Genomic DNA, 20,251 nt, shown 5'->3' with positions numbered 1-20,251 from the left:
AATATCAAATGATTAAGTACAGCTGTGCATGCCTGTACTCCCAGCTACTTGAGGCTGATACTGGAGGATCTCTAGTTTGAGTCCAGCCTTGGCAATGTGGAATCTAAGAAAAATAATGAGTGGAAGGGGGGAAAGGACTAAATTATAAGGGTTCTAGTTAAAGACAAAGAATAATACTTCAAATAAATTTCAGAGTCTAATGAAAATGTTTTAAGATCCCAGATATGCATTGAGTGCACATTTACCAAGCAACAGATTATCTGATCACTTACTTAAATGGACTGAAGTATGTACATGTATAAATGAACACCACATACCAACAACTGGTGACAGAAAACAAATCCATTCAAATAACTGAAGATACATTTAGGCTTGCAAATAAAACCTTTGGGTGAGGGGAGTAGCTCAGTGTAGAGCACTTGTCTACCACGTGCACAGCCCTGGTTTCGATACCCAGCACTGCAAAATACAAAAAGCTTTTGTGATGGCACGCAAGAATCAAGTCACTTGAACCCCAACGTTCCTTCATTTTCCTATTAATAAAGGTCACTGCAACCCCTACAGTTGCTGAAGTCAAGGAACCATCCAAATTTCTCATTCCACCCGTCCAACTGAATCCCAAAATACTGTCAACTCTACCTCCAAAATACATGCTGAAATTATTCACTTTTCAGATCCACAGTTCAAGCTACCATCATCTTTGCCTAGGGTACTGCCTTAGGCCTAAGTGGTCACAAATGCTCCTCTCATAACCCTTCTTCAATCCTCCATTCTCTGCAGAAGAACAGAATGTTCTTATTAAGTTGGGCACGCTGGTGGGTGCCTGTAGTACTAGTTACTCAGACGGTTGCCTCTCCTCTGGCTTCAAAATTACCCATGTTTCCTACTGCCCCTGGAATGAACTTCAAATTTATTACCATGACTTATGTTCTATAATCAGATCCTCGCTAACTTCATTACCCCACTCTCTTCCTTAAATCACTATAATCCAGTCATTGTCCTTTCTTTCCTTGAATATGCCAAGAGCACATCCAGCTGTTTGCTACCTTAACGGCCTTTATACTAACTGCTACATCTGTCTGGAAGGATCCCTTTCAGATCATTACACACTTGACTCCCTGCCACTCCCCAAGTCTCTGCTGAAATGCCACCTCCCCAGAGGATAATCTGACCAGCCAATGTAAAGTAGTCTTCTCCATCTGTCTTAATCCATTCAGGCTGCTATAATGAAATACCACAGACTAGGTAATTTATAAGAAATAGAAGTTTATTTTTCACAATTCTAGAGGCTGTGAAGTCTAAGATCAAGGCACAAGAAGATGCTTTCCTGCCAAGTTCTCAAATGGATAAAGGGATAAACACAATACCCTCACATGGCAAAAGGGAAGAGGGAGAGTCAAACGAGTTCCTTGAAGGCCTTTAATAAAGACACTAATCCCATCTATGTGTGAAGTCCTCATATTCTGATCATGATCTAACGGTCCCACCTTTTTTCTTTTTTTCCCTTTCATGAGGTACTGAGGATTGAACCCAGGGGTGCTCCACCACTGCTTTACATCTTTGGCCCCTTTTATCTTTTTTATTTTGAGGCAGGGTCTTGCTAAGTTGCTCAGGCTGGCCTAGAACTTGTGGTCCTGCTGCTTGAATCTCCCAAGTAGCTGGGATTACAGACATGTCCGCCACACCCGGCGCTGGTCCCATTGCTTAATACTTAGGAGGATCAAGGGCCAACATGAATTTTGGAAGGCCACAAATATTCAGACCATAGTCCTATCCTTTCGACCCCCACTCTGGTATCATTTCATCTTAACAATTTTTTTTTTTTTTTTTTGGTAATTTCCAACTAGAATAAACCTATGAAAGAACTCATGAATCTCTTTTGTTTTGTGTACTGCTACATCCTCAGGACCTCAAATGATGCCTGGCATGTGGAAGAAATGCAAGTCTTTCTTGAATAAATGGATAAAATAAAATCTCTGCAACTTACAAAGCCAATTATCAGTCCTTATAGGAAATGATGGTATTTATTCAATAGCTACTTAATGAAGACCCCAATGATAATGGTCCTCAAACTTCATGTGTGCATATGAATTATCCAGGAAATTTATACATGAAGCCTGAGAAATTACATTATTACAAATATCCCATAAAAGGTGATTTTCTTTGATCAATACCACAACATTGCAGTATGCTACAAGGCTTTAATACTCTAAGCATCTGCTATGGTCTGAATGTGTCCCTCCAACTGTTGTGTTGAAACCTAATCCCCACTGCAGTGGTATTAAGAAGAAGTGACAGGTGATAGCTCTACCCTCATGAGTGGGATCAATGCCCTTATAAAAAAGGTTGAAAAGGGTTGCCTTGTCCCTTCTGCAATGTGAGGACAAAGAAAGCACCATTTATGAGGAACAGATCTCACCAGACATGTGATCAGTTGCATCTTGATCTTGGATCTCCATCCTCCAACTGTGAGTAATAAATTTCTATTGTTTATAAAGTAGTTAGTCTCAAGTATTTTGTTACAGCAGCCCAAACAGATTAAGTCAGCATCTTTATGTCATATCATTATAGCAATAGTTTTCATCTGCTGCCAGATCTGTTCTTCACTTTGGCCAATCCTTTCACTATCACTACTATGTTCACATATTTAGTACATTTAAAAATGTTAGCTAAAATCCCATTCCTGTGGGAAGTCATGCTTCCACTTAAGTTTTCACAGTTAAATTTTTTTTTTTTTTGGTACTGGGAATGGAACTCAGGGGCACTCAACCACTAAGCCACATCCCCAGTCCTACTTTGTATTTTATTTAGAGACAGGATCTCACTGAGTTGCTTAGAACCTTGCTTTTCCTGAGGCTGGCTTTGAACTCGTGATCTTCTTGCCTCAGCCTCCCAGGCCACTGGGATTACAGGTGTACACACTGTGCCCGCACAGTTAAGATTTGCTGCAGGAATACATACACTGTTCTTTCTTAAGAGATTTTGCCTGTTTTTTTTTTTTGGTTGTTGTTTTTTAAACCAAATCTTAACTGCCTTCCTCCTCCATTACTTCTTGATTTATAAGTTCTTCTGAGTAGTCACATTCCACTGGAGCCAAGATTATCTTCTTGGTTATAGGACAAGTTAACTTGATTAACAGACTATCGTTACTGATACTTCATTGTGCCCAAAGAGAAACTCTGTATGACAAGCATCACTTATTCAAAATGTCTTGAACCAAAAAGTTTTAATTATTATTATTATTATTTTTTATTTTGGAATATTTGCATAGACTTTACTGGTTGAACATTCCTAATCTGAAAATGTGGAATTTTTTGAGCACTGACATGATACTCAAAGTTTCAAATTTTGAGTTTGACTCTGGGGGCACATGCCTATAATCCCAGAAACTGAGGAGGCTGAGGCAGAAGGATTGCCACGTTTCAGGCCAGCCTCACAACTTAGCCAGACCTTCTCTCAAACAGAAAAAGATTTAAAAATGGGTTGAGGATATAGCTCATGGTAAAACACCCCAGGCTCAATCCTCAGTACTGCAAATAAATATGGAAATTAAAATAAATAAAAAAGGCTAGAGATGTAGCTCAGTGGTAGAGGCCCTCTGGAATAGATTCCCCAACTCCTCAAAAAAACAGAAAGCCACAGAGCGTGGATTTTCAGATTAAGGATACTCAACCTGTAATTAATACGTATTTCCCATACAGGGCAGCACTTCTTTCACAAAGGACCAAAGAGGTCAATTTACGTGGCTTTGGTAGAACATACACTTTAGTTGTGAAGAATCAATTTTTATTTCTTTATAGGCTCAAAATAAAATAACATTTTTTGTTGTTAATGATTATATGTGTAATCTGTACCTACTGTAAAAAAGCAAATATTTCAGATCAACACAAAGCACAATGATTACTCTCAACTCAATATTTTCAAATTCACATATTTAAAGTCATGCAAGTTGCAAATTCCCTGTCAAAATCACTGGCTGCCAAATTTATACCTGTTTCTTCAGCTGTACCTTTTGATATTTAGAATTTTTAAATTTCTATAAAGTAGATTTTGTAGAGTGTAATGTGTTCACTGCCTTTGTGAAGCGGTATATAATTGTATAATTTCTGTGTGTAAACCGAATGCTTGGGCTTTCAATACAGTATTCATATGAAGCAATAAATATTCATGTTATGAAAAAAAAAAAAAGCAAATATTACAAAATTGCATTAAATTCAGGTGAAAATGTGCTAATCATCACACCCCTCAAAACTACTTCCTGCTTATACTTTGGTGTATATCCTTCAAGATTTTCATATATAAACATTTTCATATAGGTTTGTAACAGGATGATCACTGTGGTATAACCTGCTCAACTCAGCATTACAGGTATTCTTCCATGTCAATACCTATATTTAGTTTTCTTTCCCTTTTTTTTTTTTTCCCAGTGGGAGGATCAAAACCAGTACCTCAGGTACAATAGGCAAGAGCTCTACTACTGAGTCATTCCTTATCTTTTTTAAACTCTATAAACATGAAAAAAAAAAATTTAAATAACACTCTGGGAAAATCAGTTTCTCCCCTTCTATATACTCTCATGATACTTCTGACACCAAATGTGAGGGTTCTTCTACACCAAGCAATTTCCTAGCAGACACCAATAGGGTGTCCTATAATTTCTATAATTCAATCCAGAGTCCACAGGTTAAAAACTTAGTCCTACTAGACTGCCTTAGTTCAGACACCAAAGAGAAGTTCTAGATTGTAACCTGTGCTTTGAATGACCAGTTCATACTACCTAACTCCTAGTGCTTGATTATTTACTATGATAATTCACAGAACTCAGAAACACTTTACTAACATTTACCGGTTTGTTTTAAAGGATATTATAAAGGATACGGATAAAGTCAAGTGAAGAAATGCATATGGTAAAGTCTGGAAGGAGACGGGCAGAGCTTCCATTTCCTCTCTAGGCACCTCCTTCCTACCATCTATGGGCTCATCAACCTGGAAGCTTATCAAATTTCTCATTCAAGAGTTTTTATAAAGCTTAATCTCCAGCACCTGATTCTCTCCTTTTCTGGAGTTTGGTTGGGGAGCTAAAAATGTCCATCCCTCTAATTGCTGTTTTTTGGGTGACTAACCCCATCTTGTGTCAATCATCTAGATATCCCAACCTAAATTACCTAATTAGCTTAAAATCATGTGTTATCAAAAGGCACTTATTATAAAGAACCAGTTACTAGAGCACTTAGGAAATTCAAAGGGCTTTAGGGGTCAGTGATGGGAACCAGAAACAAAGGCCAAATATAACTATAAATACCCTCTATTCAACATTTTCTAGCTTTCCAAAGTTATTATGATGCTGCGATACATCTTTATTCCTATATATGCATATCTGCATGTCTCTAATGATTTCCTTAAAATAAATGTCTAGAAAAGAATTAGGGGTTTAAAGCAGTGCTGTCCGGTATGGTATTCACTAGCTACATGACTATGTGAATAAATGTGAAGTAAAGTTAAATTTAGTTTCTGAACTGTGTCAGTGACACAGAAAGTGATAAGCAGCCAGATGTAGCCAGTGGCTACCAGGCTACCATGTTGGAGAGTGCAGTTATAAAACAACTGCTATCATTTCAGAATGTTCTACTGTCAGTCCTGGTCTGAAGAAGTGCTCATATCAAAAAATAAGTAAATATGTGTGTGGTGTGTGTGTATATGTACATATACACACACACATACCTATACATAAAGGAGTTTTTTTTTTTGGTACTGGGAATTGAACTCAGGGGTGCTTTTTACCACTGAGCTACATACCAATCCTTTTTTATTTCGAGACATGGTCTCACTAAGCTGTTAGCCTGACCTCAGCACCACTATGCCTATGTTTATATAAAAATTCGATATCTGCATCTCAAAGAATTTATGTTGCAACTTAAATTCCCGATATTAGTACATGGGTTTCTGTGTCATCTTCTCAACATCAGATCAATGTTTGATCTGAGAGAGATGAGACATGCTTTAATTTGCATTTTTAAATCATTAGTGAGGCTGAAAGTCCACATTTTTTTGGCCATTTGTTTCTTTTGCTGTTGTTGAACTACATAAACTCTGTAAAATCAAGTGTAATATACTCCTATTCCCAATGGCCTGTAAAAACCAAACCACATAAGAATTGAAGATATTTCTTCATATTTATCAAACCAGTATAAAAATAGCTCACAGAACGGTACCACAATTAGTTAAAGGCTGTCTTCCATTTCACAGGTTGTTCCTTAGAGTTAGTGGATTACATTTCTAAAAACAGCAGACTCTCATTGTAGTAAGTTACTGCTGAGTTCTTACAAATTTTCAGCTTATATACAAAATGTAAAATAGAAAATGTTTCAATCTAAAAAAATGAATACATACATACATATTTCACATATACAAACCAAAGTCTAGAACAGGAAAAAAAAAATCACCTATGGAATAACAATCAGAAGAATGGTTCCTGAGTTGGTAGAAGAGGAATGACTGACTAAAAAGTATACATAGGGAGTTTCTGAAATGAAGGAAATATTCTACATCTTGATTGTGTACAGAGATGTACACAGCTGTCAAAATTCATTAAGCTGTACACGTCAGAACTAATATACTTTCCTACAATATTTAAATTAAACCCTAATTCATTAATAGGAAGAAAAAAAGTTACAACTACTATGGAAATCAGTATGGAGGTTGAAAGATGAGGAAGGAAACCACCAATGACCCAGCTATATCACTCCTTGGTATTTACCCTAAAGAATTATTAAAGTCATCATAGTATAATGATACATGCATATCCATGTTTATAGCAGCATAATTCACAATAGCCTTAATACACAATGGAGCTGTACTGAGTCATAAAGAAAATGAAATTTTGCAGGAAAATGTCATTTGCAGAAAAATGGATGAAACTTGAGATCATTAGGTTAAACGTAGTAAATCAAACTCGGAAGGTCAAGGTCACATATTTTCTCTCATGTAGAAGCTAGAGAGAAAAAAAGAAAAAAAGGTAGGGAGGGGTCTTGTGAAAATCAAAGGGAGATTAGTCAAGTAAAGGGACTCGAGAAAGAGGGGAAGGAAGGGAAAGGGAAAATACTGGAGAATGACAGTGGCCAAATTATATTACTATATTGTGTGCATGCATGAATACGTGACAGTATATCCCACCATTATGTACAACTATAAGGCACTGATTTAAAAAAGAAAATGGGAAAAAAAGGAAAAAGCAACAAAAAAGAAGGAAAAGTAAAAAGCTGTATGCCACTGAGAATATTAAGCTTATAGACCATAGAATAATTATCTTACAAATATTTATAAAGCTGGTGTGGTGGCTCATGCCTGTAATCCCAACTAAGAAGGCTGAAACAGGAGAATCACAAGTTAAAGGCTAGCCTCAGCAACTCAGCAAAACCCTGTCTCAAGATAAAAAATAAAAAGGGCTGGAGTTGTGGCTCAGTGGTAAAGAACCACTGGGTTAAATTTCCAATAAACCAAGAAACAAATAAATAAATACAATAACATTATAGAACTTCAGAGTGAGAGACACTGGGAGCCAACTCACTAAACTGTCAAACTTAGATGGCACTAGAAAATTCACTATATCAGTGAAACATATATTAAAGTATTGAAATAACATTGCTAACTTAAAAATTTTTTCTTTGATCAATGCTTCTACAAAGCCTACAAAAACGCTTTCTGGAAAATTCACTTTCTGGAAGCATTTCTCTAATGCTGTGGCTGATTTTATTTTCTGAGAAATATTTGTTGAGGTAGTTTATGAACTTGGTTCATTTTTGCCCTTTAATCCTCCTCTTCTGGTGGCACACATTCACTCAGAAGCTAATACTTCCACACTAAAACCGATTGACTTGATACTGGAAAGTGGCTAAGGAAAGAAAAAGAGAAGAATGCTTCTCCCCATCCAGCGCTGCCCACCCACACCCAGTGTTATAATGCACATTTACTATCTCTACCCATTTCCAACCTATCAATCTACCCCAACCTGTTCAGTGAGTGAGCTCTGAAGCAGCATAAACTACAGTCTCATTCAAGTTCTTTGTAGACATGCTCAGATATTATGGTGCCTTTTCAGACTAGTTTGCTTGTGAGATCAGAGAGGAGGACATGTGGAGGACACCAAGACTTCTGTTCCCAAAAGATAAGTCTTGCCCAGTAAAGGATATGGCCCAGGGAAGGAAAGAAGCAGGATCAGGTACACTTAGCTATTGTATCTGCTTTGAAGGAAGATCAGTATTTTTGTTATTAAATTTCTATATTATACTTTGGAATTAGAATCAAACAGATCAGGGTTTGAGAATCAGTTCTATCATTTATTAAGCATGTGACTTTGGGGAAGTTATCTTACTACTATAAGTTCTGTTTCCTGTTGGGGAATAGTAATAGTAAATACTTCAAAGATATGTGGCAAGGATTAAATTAAAACACAAGTGGCCAGGCATGGGGATGCAAGCCTGTAATCCCAAGGACTGAGGAAGCTGAGGTAGGAAGATCACAAGTTTGAGGTCAGCCTCACCAACTTAGCAAGACTCTGTCTCAAAATAAAAAAATAAAAAAGACAAGGGATACAGCTCAGTGGTAAAGCACCCCTGAGCTCAATTTCCAGGACCAAAGTAAAACAAAACAAACAAAAACAAAAAAAAATTGAGGAACATTCTCAGTTCAATGGCTGGCACACTGCAGGTGTTCAACAAACGCAAGCTACTACACAGTGCTAGTCCTTGAGATCCAGGCACTGTCCTCTAGAAACAAAACACTACCCAGATATTCAGGCAGTTCTATTTTGCTAGTGAGGAGGAGAGTGATGAGTAAGGATGTCATAAACATAAAAGGTTCACTATAGAAATGTCAGCAGCCAACCTTAGAAAAGGACATAAAAAAGCTAAAATATATACATATATGCTAGAAAATAACACTGGAAAACAGATTCCTGAAGTAAGAGATAAGGAACTCCAAGTTTGCAGACAAAACAAAACAAAAAAAAAAAAAAAAAAAAAAAGGAATTTTCTTTGCCAAGCAGACACACACAAGGCATCCTTCTTATGCTACTGATTTATTTCAGATCCATTAGTACTAAAGCAATAAGGACACAAAAGGGCAAGTCATAACACACAAGGAGTGGTCTATTTCACAGTAACAACCACATTTACCTTTTTTTTTTTTTTTTAATACTGGAGATTTAACCAGAGACATTCTACCACTGAGTTACATCCCCAGATATTTTATTTATTTTGAGAAAAAAGTGCTGCTATGTTGTTGAGGCTGCCCTCAAACTTGCTATCCTCCTGCCTCAGCCTCCCAAGTTGCTGAGATTAAAGGTGTGTACCATCATGCCCAGCTACATTTACTTATTTTTAAAAGCAGTTTGAGGTTGACTCTGTACAATTAACAAATATTTACCTGCTTCTCTTCATCTGGCATGTTTTTTTCCAGTTCTATTAGGTATTCTTCATCTAGTTCAGAGGAATTCACACCATCATCAGCTTTGTTCTCAGCCTTATCCACTCCTGGCTCCTCCTCCTCGAATGAGGCACTGCAGTCATGAAAATACTCCTCTTCTCCCTGGTCATCCTGGAGCTGGGCTTTGTCATCTTTCAGCAGCTTGCTCTGGGAATGCTGATCTTTGGGATCAGGAACTGGAGGGCTGGCACTCTCTGCTTCCTGGGGATCTGTAACCTTCAAACCATTGAACAGATCCTCTGGAACCTTACAGTACTCTGACTGCTCCCCCATGCTGAATTCAGAGAGGGAGGGAGGCTGAAATCTGGGGAAGAAAAAGCTTGTTATGCAATGGTGTTTATTTTAAAAAATAATAATTCTGCCTTTCACACCTCAATAAACTTTTGCATCAAAGATCAAAACACAATACAAAATGCAAAGAACTAGGGATATAGCTCAGTGGTAAGCAACCCCCTCTCGCCAAAAAAAAAAAAAAAAAAAAAAGTCATCATAAACCCAAATAATGCCAAATATCATCTTAACTAATTTACCTTTCCTGGTCAAATTTGGTATCAGGGCTACTTATAAGCACCAAGAGACCAAACTCCCCACTCCCATCCTGGCAACACCCCCTATACTGGGGATCCAACCTAAGACCTCACCAGTACTGAGGATACCCTAGGCCCCTAACAAGAGACGGATTTTAAGGTAATGCTCCCACATACCCTGCTGGCATTTTGCAGGAATAGTTAAATAAAGAAGGAAAGAAAGAAGAAAAAGAAAAGAAAGAGAAAACAAAGGAGTCGCTAAAACACTGTCAATGAAAACGAAGGCCCAGGTCCTGGCGTATGCTAGGCAAGGGCCCCATCACTGAGCTACAACCCCATCCTTTTTAATTTTGAGACAGGGTTTCATTAAGTTGCTGAAGCTGGCCCAGAACTTAAGCTCTTCTGCCTCAGCATCCCAAGTGGAAGGCCCTCATTTTTACTCAGTGAATGACCACGACATGAATAAGAAACCACGATCTGTCTTTACCAGCAACACTACCATAATCCCAAAAATAAGCTTCTGGCGGAGCTTAAAATGGAATCCGTGACCAAACCGAGTAAGCAAAATGCACGTGATAAGACCCATTTAGCTAATAGTGGAAAGCGAGTCCGGGAGCCGCAGGTCCCGAAGATGATCCTCGTGGGGATCAAAATCAGGCACTTAGAAGGGCGTCTTCCGTCCTCACTGCGTAATAACACTTGGAATGGTTTAGAAAGTATTGTCGTCCAGACCCTGCTTAGGTTTTCATCTATCGGAATGGAGTCGCGCTGGGTATCTATAGTTAAAATTTTTAAAAAGTATACTGGGGATTCTAACGTGCAGCCAATGGAGAACTACTGCTCTAGAAGCTGAGTCAGACCGTCAGGAGTCCCGCCCTTCTGGTCGCAGCAAAATCACGCCAATGACCCTGGTGTCGCGACAAGAGTCCGAATTCACCCTAACTCGTTCCAAGAAAAAAACACCACGATAAATAACAGGAAGATTTCGCCTCCAGAGCAATGTCCTGTGTCTCCCCGCTCCCGGGTCAACTAGAAGAACGCAGATTGCAGGGTAATGAAGGTGCTACGCTGCGGTTCCCAGCAGATGATCCCCTAGCCCAGTTCCTCACCGTCACACCGCCAGACCCACCAAGCTACTCACAGCCTCACAGATCCTCGGCTCTCTACCTTGCCAGTCTCCGAGACCTTCTACTTCCGCTCAGTCAGGTGCACTTCCGTCGGCACCGACCAATGGCGCCGCTCTTGGCAAAGCATCCTGGGAAATGTAGTGGCCGCTTCGAGGAGGAAGGGTGTTAAGTCACTGCGTGACGTCATTATACGGACCAAAAGTATGAAAGGCGGCTGCCATCTTGAGTTACGGCAAAACTCCGCGTTATTCTTAGCAGGAAAGAGGAACTGGCATGATGCTAGGTTGTAATTTGCCTTTTTACATGCATTTTCTTGAGAATGTACAGTGTAGCTTTCCAGAGGCTGTGTGTAATGTGATAGTGCAGCCGACTAAATGCAAAGGAGACATGAGATTCCGGCTGTCTTCTATTAGCTAGAGATTTCCCAGAATTTCAAACAATGCCACTCTTCTCACTGGATTTAAAAAAAAAAAAAGTCATTATTTAAAATATGAACATTACCTATAAAATATTATTTATATTAGCACATAATGGGTGTATTGTTACGGTACATGGATGAATAAAAATTTAAAATTTTCAATTCTAATTTCTAATGATAAATATTAATAGGTATAACCCACATAAATTTTTTGTGGTCTTCAATAATTTTAAAGGGTGTATTCTGGTCCTGATACCAAAAGGGAGTTGTTGTCCTACATATTCATTCAACGAGTGTTTACTGAATGTTTATTATACTCTGGATTTTATGCTGGGAATATAAAATGGAAATATATTGACTACCCTCAAGGTAACTAGACAGATACAAAGCAATAATAGATGAGCATTAGTTTTCTTTAGTTCTCAGATATTATTGCAGAGATAGCTGGGAGAAACTTTCAGGAAGGATATTGAACTTGCTTTTTGAATTTATATTTGAATGAGGTTATACATACAGTTGTATTTTTGTGTAACTGGAAGCTTTAATATAAAGAAATAAACATCAAACGTATATCATATTTTTGGAAACTTTAAAATATTTCTTAATTTTTTAAAAAATAGTACCAGGAACTAAAAAAATGTAAATAGTCCTCTTTAAGAGATTCTGTTAATTATTTTCTGATATAATGGAAAGATTGTAATTTTTATGTTTTATTCGTTTTGGTTTGTTTTGGTTTGGTTTGGTACTAGGGATAGAAACCAGGGGTACTTTACCACTAAGCTAAGTCCCAAGCCCCTTTTTAAATTTTTTTTTATGTTGAAGAAGGGTCTTGCTAAATTGCTGAGTCTGGCCTTGAACTTGTGATCCTGTGGCCTCAGCCTCTTCAGTTGCTGGGATTACAGGTGTGTATCACCACACCCAGCTACGTAAGACTGAATTTTGGAGGAAAATAAACAAAACAAATTTGAATTACAATGTCAATTCTTTTACTTAATTAACTGTCCAATTTTGAACAAAAATTGTAGTTACTAATGTTCATCAACTATGTGCTTAAGTGCCACATGCTATAGGTGGATTATTTGATTATATGAGTTCTAATTCTGGTTCTGGTACCAGGCTAACTGTGTGATTTGGGGTCCAGTTACTCAGTGCTTCTAAACTTTAATACATAAATTTATCTCATATGTAAAAATTGGAATGATACCTACTACATAGTTTGTTGGGAGAGAGAAATGCTATGATCTAGCCTGGCATGATGGCGCATGGCTATAATCCTTGCGACTCAGGAGGCTGAGGCAGGAGGATCACAAGTTTAAAGTCAGTCTCAGCAACTTAGCAAGACCCTGTTTCAAAACAGAAAAATAAAAAGGGCTGGGTATGTGGCTCAGTGGTAAAGCACCTTTGGGTTCAGTTTCTGGTACAAAAAGAAAAAAAATTGAGGTCAGCTTCGGCAACTTAGATCATGTCTCAACATAAAATGTAAAAAGGGCTGGGGACACAGTTCAAAAAAAATTATATGATCTATAAGACAAGTAGAACAGGTCTTGGCACTTAGTGCTTAATGAATGTTAGGGACAATATTATTATATAGCAAGGTCTGTGTCAGTAGCTGGGGACAGAAAGTCTAATAAGACATAGTTCCTATATTCCCCTGAGGAAGATAGAAGGAATAGAAACTGGTGAAAAGGAGACATAAAGGAAGGAAAAGGAAAATACATTTTATTTTTATTTTTTTTAGGAAAATATTTTAATTCAGAAGTTCTGCGTACTTTTCCAGGTTGGTTATTCCTCAAACCAGTCTCTCTTCCAAGCTCATTACTCCCAAGTTCCTGGGAAATCTGTAAATGTACCTGTACACTGTTCATTAACTTCACAAGGGGTAGATTAAGGAGAGAGAGAGAGAGAGAGAGAGAAAGAGAGAGAGAGAGAGAGAGAGAGAGAGAGAGAGAGAGAGAGAGAGAGAGAGAGAGATGATATCTTTAGGAATTTTTAACTCAGGGGACTTTGCATAGCTATATATTGATCAGATAATGAAGACCACGTCAGACTAAGGATCCTGAGATTGATCAGACCACCAGAACCCATCTCGAGATCCCTGGACTAATATTCCTACATACCTTTCCCTACCTACTCCTCACCAAGTTTCCTTTAAAATAAAAACTGGAAACCCCCCAAATGTCTCTCTCACTTCCAAAATGGTCTGCATTCTCCCTTGAATGTGTGTTCCTTGCTTTACTTCCCAGGCAGGTCTCTCTTGAATAGGAGAGGACATATTCTCCCATGAATATGTTTCTTCTTTCCTAAAGAAACCTGTCTATGTCTCTGACTGATATGTGCTGAAATTCCTTTCTGTCATGTATGCCAAGAACCTGGGTTGAGTTCCCTTTTCTCTCTAGTAACTCCTCCAACCTTACTTCAGAGACGTCTCTTCTCTTGTGACAGGAACGTACAGGGTAGTGGAGGAGTGGAAGAGGGTGGGGATAATGGGGCTTCAGAACCCAAGGAAGAAGCCGTCTGCACACCAAGAAGAACCTGAGTTCAATTGGCCCAGTTTTGTAGGTCTTCACTAATGAGACATTTGAGTTAGGTTCATGAAGGAGGAATGGTTCATTTCGTGGAAAAAACCATGAGAGGCTAAGAACATGGAATCAGGAACATGAACATAGCAGTGGTGTTTGGGGAATAATAAATAGTTGCCTGTTGCTAAACTATATTGCATTAAATAAAAACAACAACAACAACACTTTTTTCAGGGGAAGTACTGGGGATGGAACCCAGAGATGCTCTACCACTGAGCATTACATCCCCAGCCCTTTTTATTTTTTATTTTGAAACAGGGTCTTGCATAGTTGCCAAGGCTGACCTCAAACTTGTGATCCTCCTGTCTCAGCCTCCAAAGTCACTGGGATCACAGGCATACATCACCATACCCAGCTAAGAAACATATTTTCAGTGATGGAAGCCCACAGGCTAGTTCCTGGAACCACAAAGATTTTCTTGGTCCTTGTAATCAACCTGTAAAAGGAAAAGAGATGTTTTCCATTTACAGGGTGGTTCTATTGTCATTTCCCCAAGCAGAGACTGTGTCTGCCTTATTTACAGCTGCAAAGGGTCAGTGAACATCCTCTTATCAAATGGGTACTTGATACTCTTTCAGGAATTTATGACCAAAACACTGGGTACTCAGCTCTAAGTTGAGTAAACAGATATAGAAGCTTTTAGATTGTTCTCAGAATTAAATGGTGCCATGTATTTTCTAAAACACAAGACTATGATGGAAAAAAGATACTTGAATATTAATAGCACTTAGTTCAGTAAGTACTCAAATGTTTGCTGTTGTTATAATCACTATTATTAATGAAGATGTCACAGATATTACCACTTTCATGATTAGTTAGACATAGTAATTTTATTATTCTGTTACTAATGATTCTTAATAATATTATTTATAATGGTAATATTTGTGAAGCTTTCATTCACACCCTCCTCTAGAAAGGGACTTGAGCACCGATGTTTGTTGAAAGAATGAATAATGAACTTGAATAAATGTGTAATGAATGTGTACCGGGGGTCATACTGGGACTAGTGGTGGGTATAGCAATTAGTCAAGAGAGTAGCGAAGAAACCAGGTTTCCCTCTGCTTTACTTTCTCAGGAGAGTGTGCTGCTGGGAGGTTTCCTGATGACATATGTCCATCCTCCCTCAATCAGTAAAGAATTTCCCACTTTATCTGTTACCAGCTCTGGGCTAGGAACAGGGCAGGGACTAGGGAGAAATGAGCCAATCTCAGGTGCTGATAATGATGGAGGATATAACAGGAGTGCCCCCTGTTGGTGTGTGTGTGTGTGTGTGTGTGTGTGTGTGTGTGTGTGTTACTACGGATGAACCCAAGGGCACTCTACCACTGAACTACGACCCACCTTTTTTAATTTTTTAAATTTGAGACAGGGCTTTGCTAAATTGCTAAGGCTGGCCTTGAACTTGTGACCCTCCTGCCTCTGCCTCCTGAGTATTGGTATTATAGGCATGTTCCAGCACACCCAGCTAGAGGAGATCCATTTCAAGGGTGATCCTTAAGAGTCATTTGCGGGTTTTGGGGGGGGCGTGGAGAGTGAGAGAAGAATGAGGGAAAGGAAATGAGAGGGAGGGGGGTATGAAAAATTGTGGAATGAGACAGACATCATCACCCTACGTACATGTGTGATTACACAAATGACATGAATCTACATCGTGTACAACCATAGAAATGAAATGATGTACCCCATTTGTGTACAATGAGTCAAAATGCAGTCTGTAAAAAATTAAAAGATAAATAAAAATAATAATGAAAAAAAGAGTCATTAGCATGACATCTGGATGGCCATCTGGTATAACGGTGAAGAGTACAGATTCCGGAGTCAGACTGCCTTGGTTTGAAGCCCTGTTCTGCTTCTTACTAGCTATGTGATCTCAGACATGTTACTGAACCTTGACAACATAACATGGATGTAATAACAGTTCTGATCTCATAAGGTTTTGTAATTGTTATGGGCCAGGCTATATGGGCAATGACCAAACAAACTCCATTTTACTCTGAGACTCCAAGCCATGTAGGAAATGCTTCTCCCATGGGAACACCCGCCTATGTACCCATCGACAGTTGCTTAGCATAGCATGTTTGGCAACACAGAATGGCAATTCTTATATAATGTTAAATTGTTCTCTTTTTGGTTCCTATTTTTCTTGGACAATGTACCCTGTCAGAGAATGATTGTCTTGATGTTAGTAATCATTCTTTAACTTGTACCCGACTAAGGTCGTTTTGACCCACTTCCCCTTCTGCTTATGATTTTAGATCTCCTGATGTTAGTTTGTAGTTTTGATTCATAGCAACAACCACTTATGATTAATGTACTGACATGCTTTACTTATGGTATAAAAACCCCTGCAACCCTACGCTCGGGGCTGTTCTCCCAATAGGCATTCTGGGCGTTGTGTGAGACAGTCAGCCGGCAGGTTAATAAAGACTCTCAGTTTTCGCCTTCTCAGTGGTGATCGGTCTGTTCTTAAGTTGCGCCCCACAACAGTGATGCTTAAATAAGATAATGAAACTAAAGCACTTCGTATAGACCTTGACACCTACCATTAACCTAAAATGAATTGCTCTGTGGACAAGGCAGAGACAGAAATCACTCCTGCCTCCCCTGGTGACTTATTATGCACAGACTGTGCTAAACTTTTGGGAAGATCTGTGCATCTCTACTACTTGGAGGGAATGATTTAGTCTACGCTAGACTGATTCAGTCTCTTCCATGGTCAAAGTGGGTATACACATGCTACAAGGCTTACGGAGCTTGGCTTTCCAAGCAGAATCTTACACTGTGGATCCTCTCATTCCTGGGTTCCATTCTTTCCCTTAGCCTCAGGATTGGGGTTCCTGAATTTGCCAAAGCAGTGTTAAATATCCAGGGACAGTCAGGGATGCTAAATAATTCCTTGAGAATGATTATCTCTATCTATCTCTATCTATCTATCTATCTATCTATCTATCTATCTATCTATCTATCTATCTTCATGAGCCACAAATGACAGAGGCAGGAGAGAGGAAGCAAACCTCAGATCAGCAAGCTTTCCTTTATTCTGCAGCAAAGTCCATTGATCAGGAATGGGAGGGCCCATTTTCTGGGTATGGAGCTGGCCCTCAGTTACAGAAGGAGTCTGGGTTTTATAGGGTAGGACTAATTTGCCATGGGGGAAGCTCAAGGTTTAGGTATCCGCCCCTTTTCCCCAGGGCCCATCATTATCAGAATAGGATCTGCAGGGAGGTTAATCCTCGGCTACTTTCCCCTCCCTCCTCTGGAGCCTCACCTCTCTCCATTTTGCTTTGGGGGCTATCTTGCAGGAATACTATTTTCCATAACCCTTCAATCTATCACATAATTAAGATGTGGATCCTGCAATCCTATAGTGTTTCCAAAAGATACTATTGCTTTTTGGGGCTCAAAAAGATAGCAGTGTTGAGGGTGCTAGAGTCAGACATGCTAAGTGTTGGGATGCTTTTGAAAAACCTGCAGGAGCAGGTGTAACTGTCCGAGTGCAAACATTGACCAAAAAAGTTCTGGTTGGAGCCTACCCTACAGGGAAGGGTCTCAGTTTCCTGGAAGTGAAGGACCAGAAGCTGCTCATGTATCTTACAGATTTGAGCCACCTGATCCTGAACAAAGTGTCAGGAGGATCTCTTCAGGGACACGCTGCAGTTTTGAGATTGTTAGAGAAGTGCGCAGTTTTGGAAAAACTTCATCCCTTGAACCCAAAAGGAAAGTATCAAATTGGCAAACTGGTCAAGAGCACAGTGATAGGCAGCCTCAGTGAGAAGGACCCACTTTGTTTTACCTTATCCCAGCAACATGATGAGCAAGTTGAGCTCTGAGGATAGAGAGGAAGATGAAACAGAGTCTGAGGCTTCAGGGAAGAAATCTACAAAAGGAGTCTTTAAAACATACGTCCCGCCACGCTTTGTTCAAGTACATCAGGATGAAACAGAAGCTAAGCAGGACAAAAAGCACCTGGAATGAGCCAAGAGATGGGCGTTGAGCAGGAGTCATTCGTGAACTTAAGGAGGAGTACTCGGATGCTCCGGAGGAAATCCAAGATGCTCACTGTCCTCATGTCACTGGTCAGTCAAAAGGACCAACATAGGATTAGCTATGAGGAGCGCATGACGGTGCCTTTAAATGTCAGTAAGCAAGAGAAAGGACCTTAAACACAAGCAACAGGAGCTCACAGCTTCATTCCTTCATGCACTCAGTGACATCAGCGCGTTGAGAGGAGGACCACTCAGCTTGACCAGGACCAGAGTCTTCCTAAAGCCGAAGAAGATACCTAAGAAGAAAGGTCAGAGGAAGAAAGTCTTTTGGAGGTGGCAATGATTATGGGGGACTTCTTTTTTTTTTTTTTTTTTTTTTTTTTTTTGCATTGAAAACAAGTTTTATTTAAAAGAAATAAGAGAGGAGCTGGTACCCAGAGCTGGTGCTCCTGGGTGTGGGAATGTTTTGCTTTTTGATAGACCCCTACCTCCTTTATTTCATATGGCTGTTCCCAAAGGCAGGAAAGGGAAACCTCAGGAGGTAATTACTTGTGTTGGAACTTGTGATCCTTCTAACCTGGAGGTATTAGCAATCAGTTGAGCTTGAATTGGGAAGAACTATCCAGAGGTTAGCTGTTAGCAACTCATTTTCTTTCCTTTGATAGACATTTAAAGGTTCTTTGCTCCTGTCCTTTAGCAGTTCAGCCTAAGTCACACTAGGGTTAAGGCTGTGTTCCCAGAAGTGGGCCCCTGACCAGCATCTGTTTCACCAGAGAAACTGATATTAATGCAGATTCTCAGGCCACTCCCCAGACCTGCAGTATCTGACTCAGGGTAGCTCAGGAACCCTAATTTTCATGATCCCTCCAGGTGCACACTTGGGGCTAAATACCTATGCCTTGCTTTGGTCTCTCCTCCAAAACAGGATCTTTTTCACCTCTTTACAAGAAGACTCTTTATGATAACCTCACTCACTGACCCCCAGGCATCCAGTTTTAGCCAGGTGTAACCAAGGTGCACAGACCCTGAGATACAAGAAGCTAGGCTCATGGTTCCTTAGTGCTCAGGAGTCCAGGGAATTTTGTTCCAGTGTTCCCTTTAAGACCTTCAAACACAGCTAAGCCTAATAGTCAAAACCCTGTAAATGTTTTGACTTTCACTTCTCTGGAGGTGAAAGCAAAATCCAGTTTGTTGTTTAGTAAGTTCTGGAAATCATGTTGCTGCTCTGTTACCACTATTGAGAGGATCAGTTTGAGAGGATCATATCTTTTTCTTTTTTTTTTAACTTATTTTATTGTAAACAAATGGGATACATGTTGATTCTCTGTACATGGAGTAACAGCATACCATTTGCATAATCATACATTTACATAGGGTAATGATGTTTGATTCATTCTGTTATTTTTTCCTTCTCCCCTACCCCTCCCACCCCTCTTTTCCCTCTATACAGTCCTTCCTTCCTCCATTCTTGTCCCCCCACCCCCCATTATGTGTCATCATCCGCTTATCAGCGAGATCATTCGTCCTTTGGATTTTTGAGATTGGCTTATCTCACTTAGCATGATATTCTCCAATTTCATCCATTTGCCTGCAAATGCCATAATTTTATTTTTCTTTATAGCTGAGTAATATTCCATTGTATATTTGTACCACAGATTCTTTATCCATTCATCAATTGAAGGACATCTAGGTTGGTTCCACAATCTGGCTATTGTGAATTGAGCAGCTATGAACATTGATGTGGCTGTATCTCTGTAGTATGCTGATTTTAAGTCCTTTGGGTATAGGCTGAGGAGTGGGATAACTGGGTCAAATGGTGGGTCCATTCCAAGTTTTCTAAGGAATCTCCACACTGCTTTCCAGAGTGGCTGCACTAATTTGCATCCCCACCAGCAATGTATGAGTGTACCTTTTTGGGGGGACATTTTTAATGTATTTTTTGTCATCCTGGGATACTTCTAATTTCATCATATGTAGGTTTTTTTTTCCCTTGGAATACATTGTTTGCTTTGACATGTGGAAAGGTCTTTAATAAAATTGATTTTACTTTTGAAAAAAAAAATACTATTGCTTTTAATTTTCCCCCAGTTCCAATCTTCAAATTGAGATTTCAGACAGGAGACATAATCAA

General features: G+C 39.3%; 1 protein-coding gene and 1 pseudogene across 5 annotated transcripts in view; one reads left to right on the top strand and one right to left on the bottom strand.

The window, feature by feature from the left end:
- Ttc1 (tetratricopeptide repeat domain 1) overlaps positions 1 to 11,269 on the bottom strand; it is a 61,299-nt gene extending 50,030 nt beyond the window's left edge. For 2 of the 5 annotated variants that reach the window (XM_047555739.1, XM_047555735.1), the window contains exons 1-2: positions 11,152 to 11,269; positions 9,424 to 9,787 (exon numbers count right to left, since the gene is read on the bottom strand). In XM_047555739.1, the coding sequence (XP_047411695.1) occupies positions 9,424 to 9,756 (333 nt within the window). In that variant the 5' untranslated portion in view covers positions 9,757 to 9,787; positions 11,152 to 11,269. Of the gene's footprint in view, positions 1 to 9,423; positions 9,788 to 10,497; positions 11,013 to 11,119 lie in introns of those variants that run through there. The other 3 variants (XM_047555737.1, XM_047555736.1, XM_047555738.1) reach the window with 3 other exon arrangements.
- A 6,210-nt stretch (positions 11,270 to 17,479) lies between these two features.
- On the top strand, positions 17,480 to 18,463 carry LOC124986455 (neuroguidin-like; annotated as a pseudogene).
- The last annotated feature ends 1,788 nt before the right edge of the window (positions 18,464 to 20,251 follow it).

This window comes from Sciurus carolinensis, chromosome 6 (genome assembly GCF_902686445.1).
Source record: "Sciurus carolinensis chromosome 6, mSciCar1.2, whole genome shotgun sequence".
Taxonomy (NCBI): Eukaryota; Metazoa; Chordata; class Mammalia; order Rodentia; family Sciuridae; genus Sciurus; species Sciurus carolinensis.
This window is presented reverse-complemented; position numbering and strand designations above follow the sequence as displayed.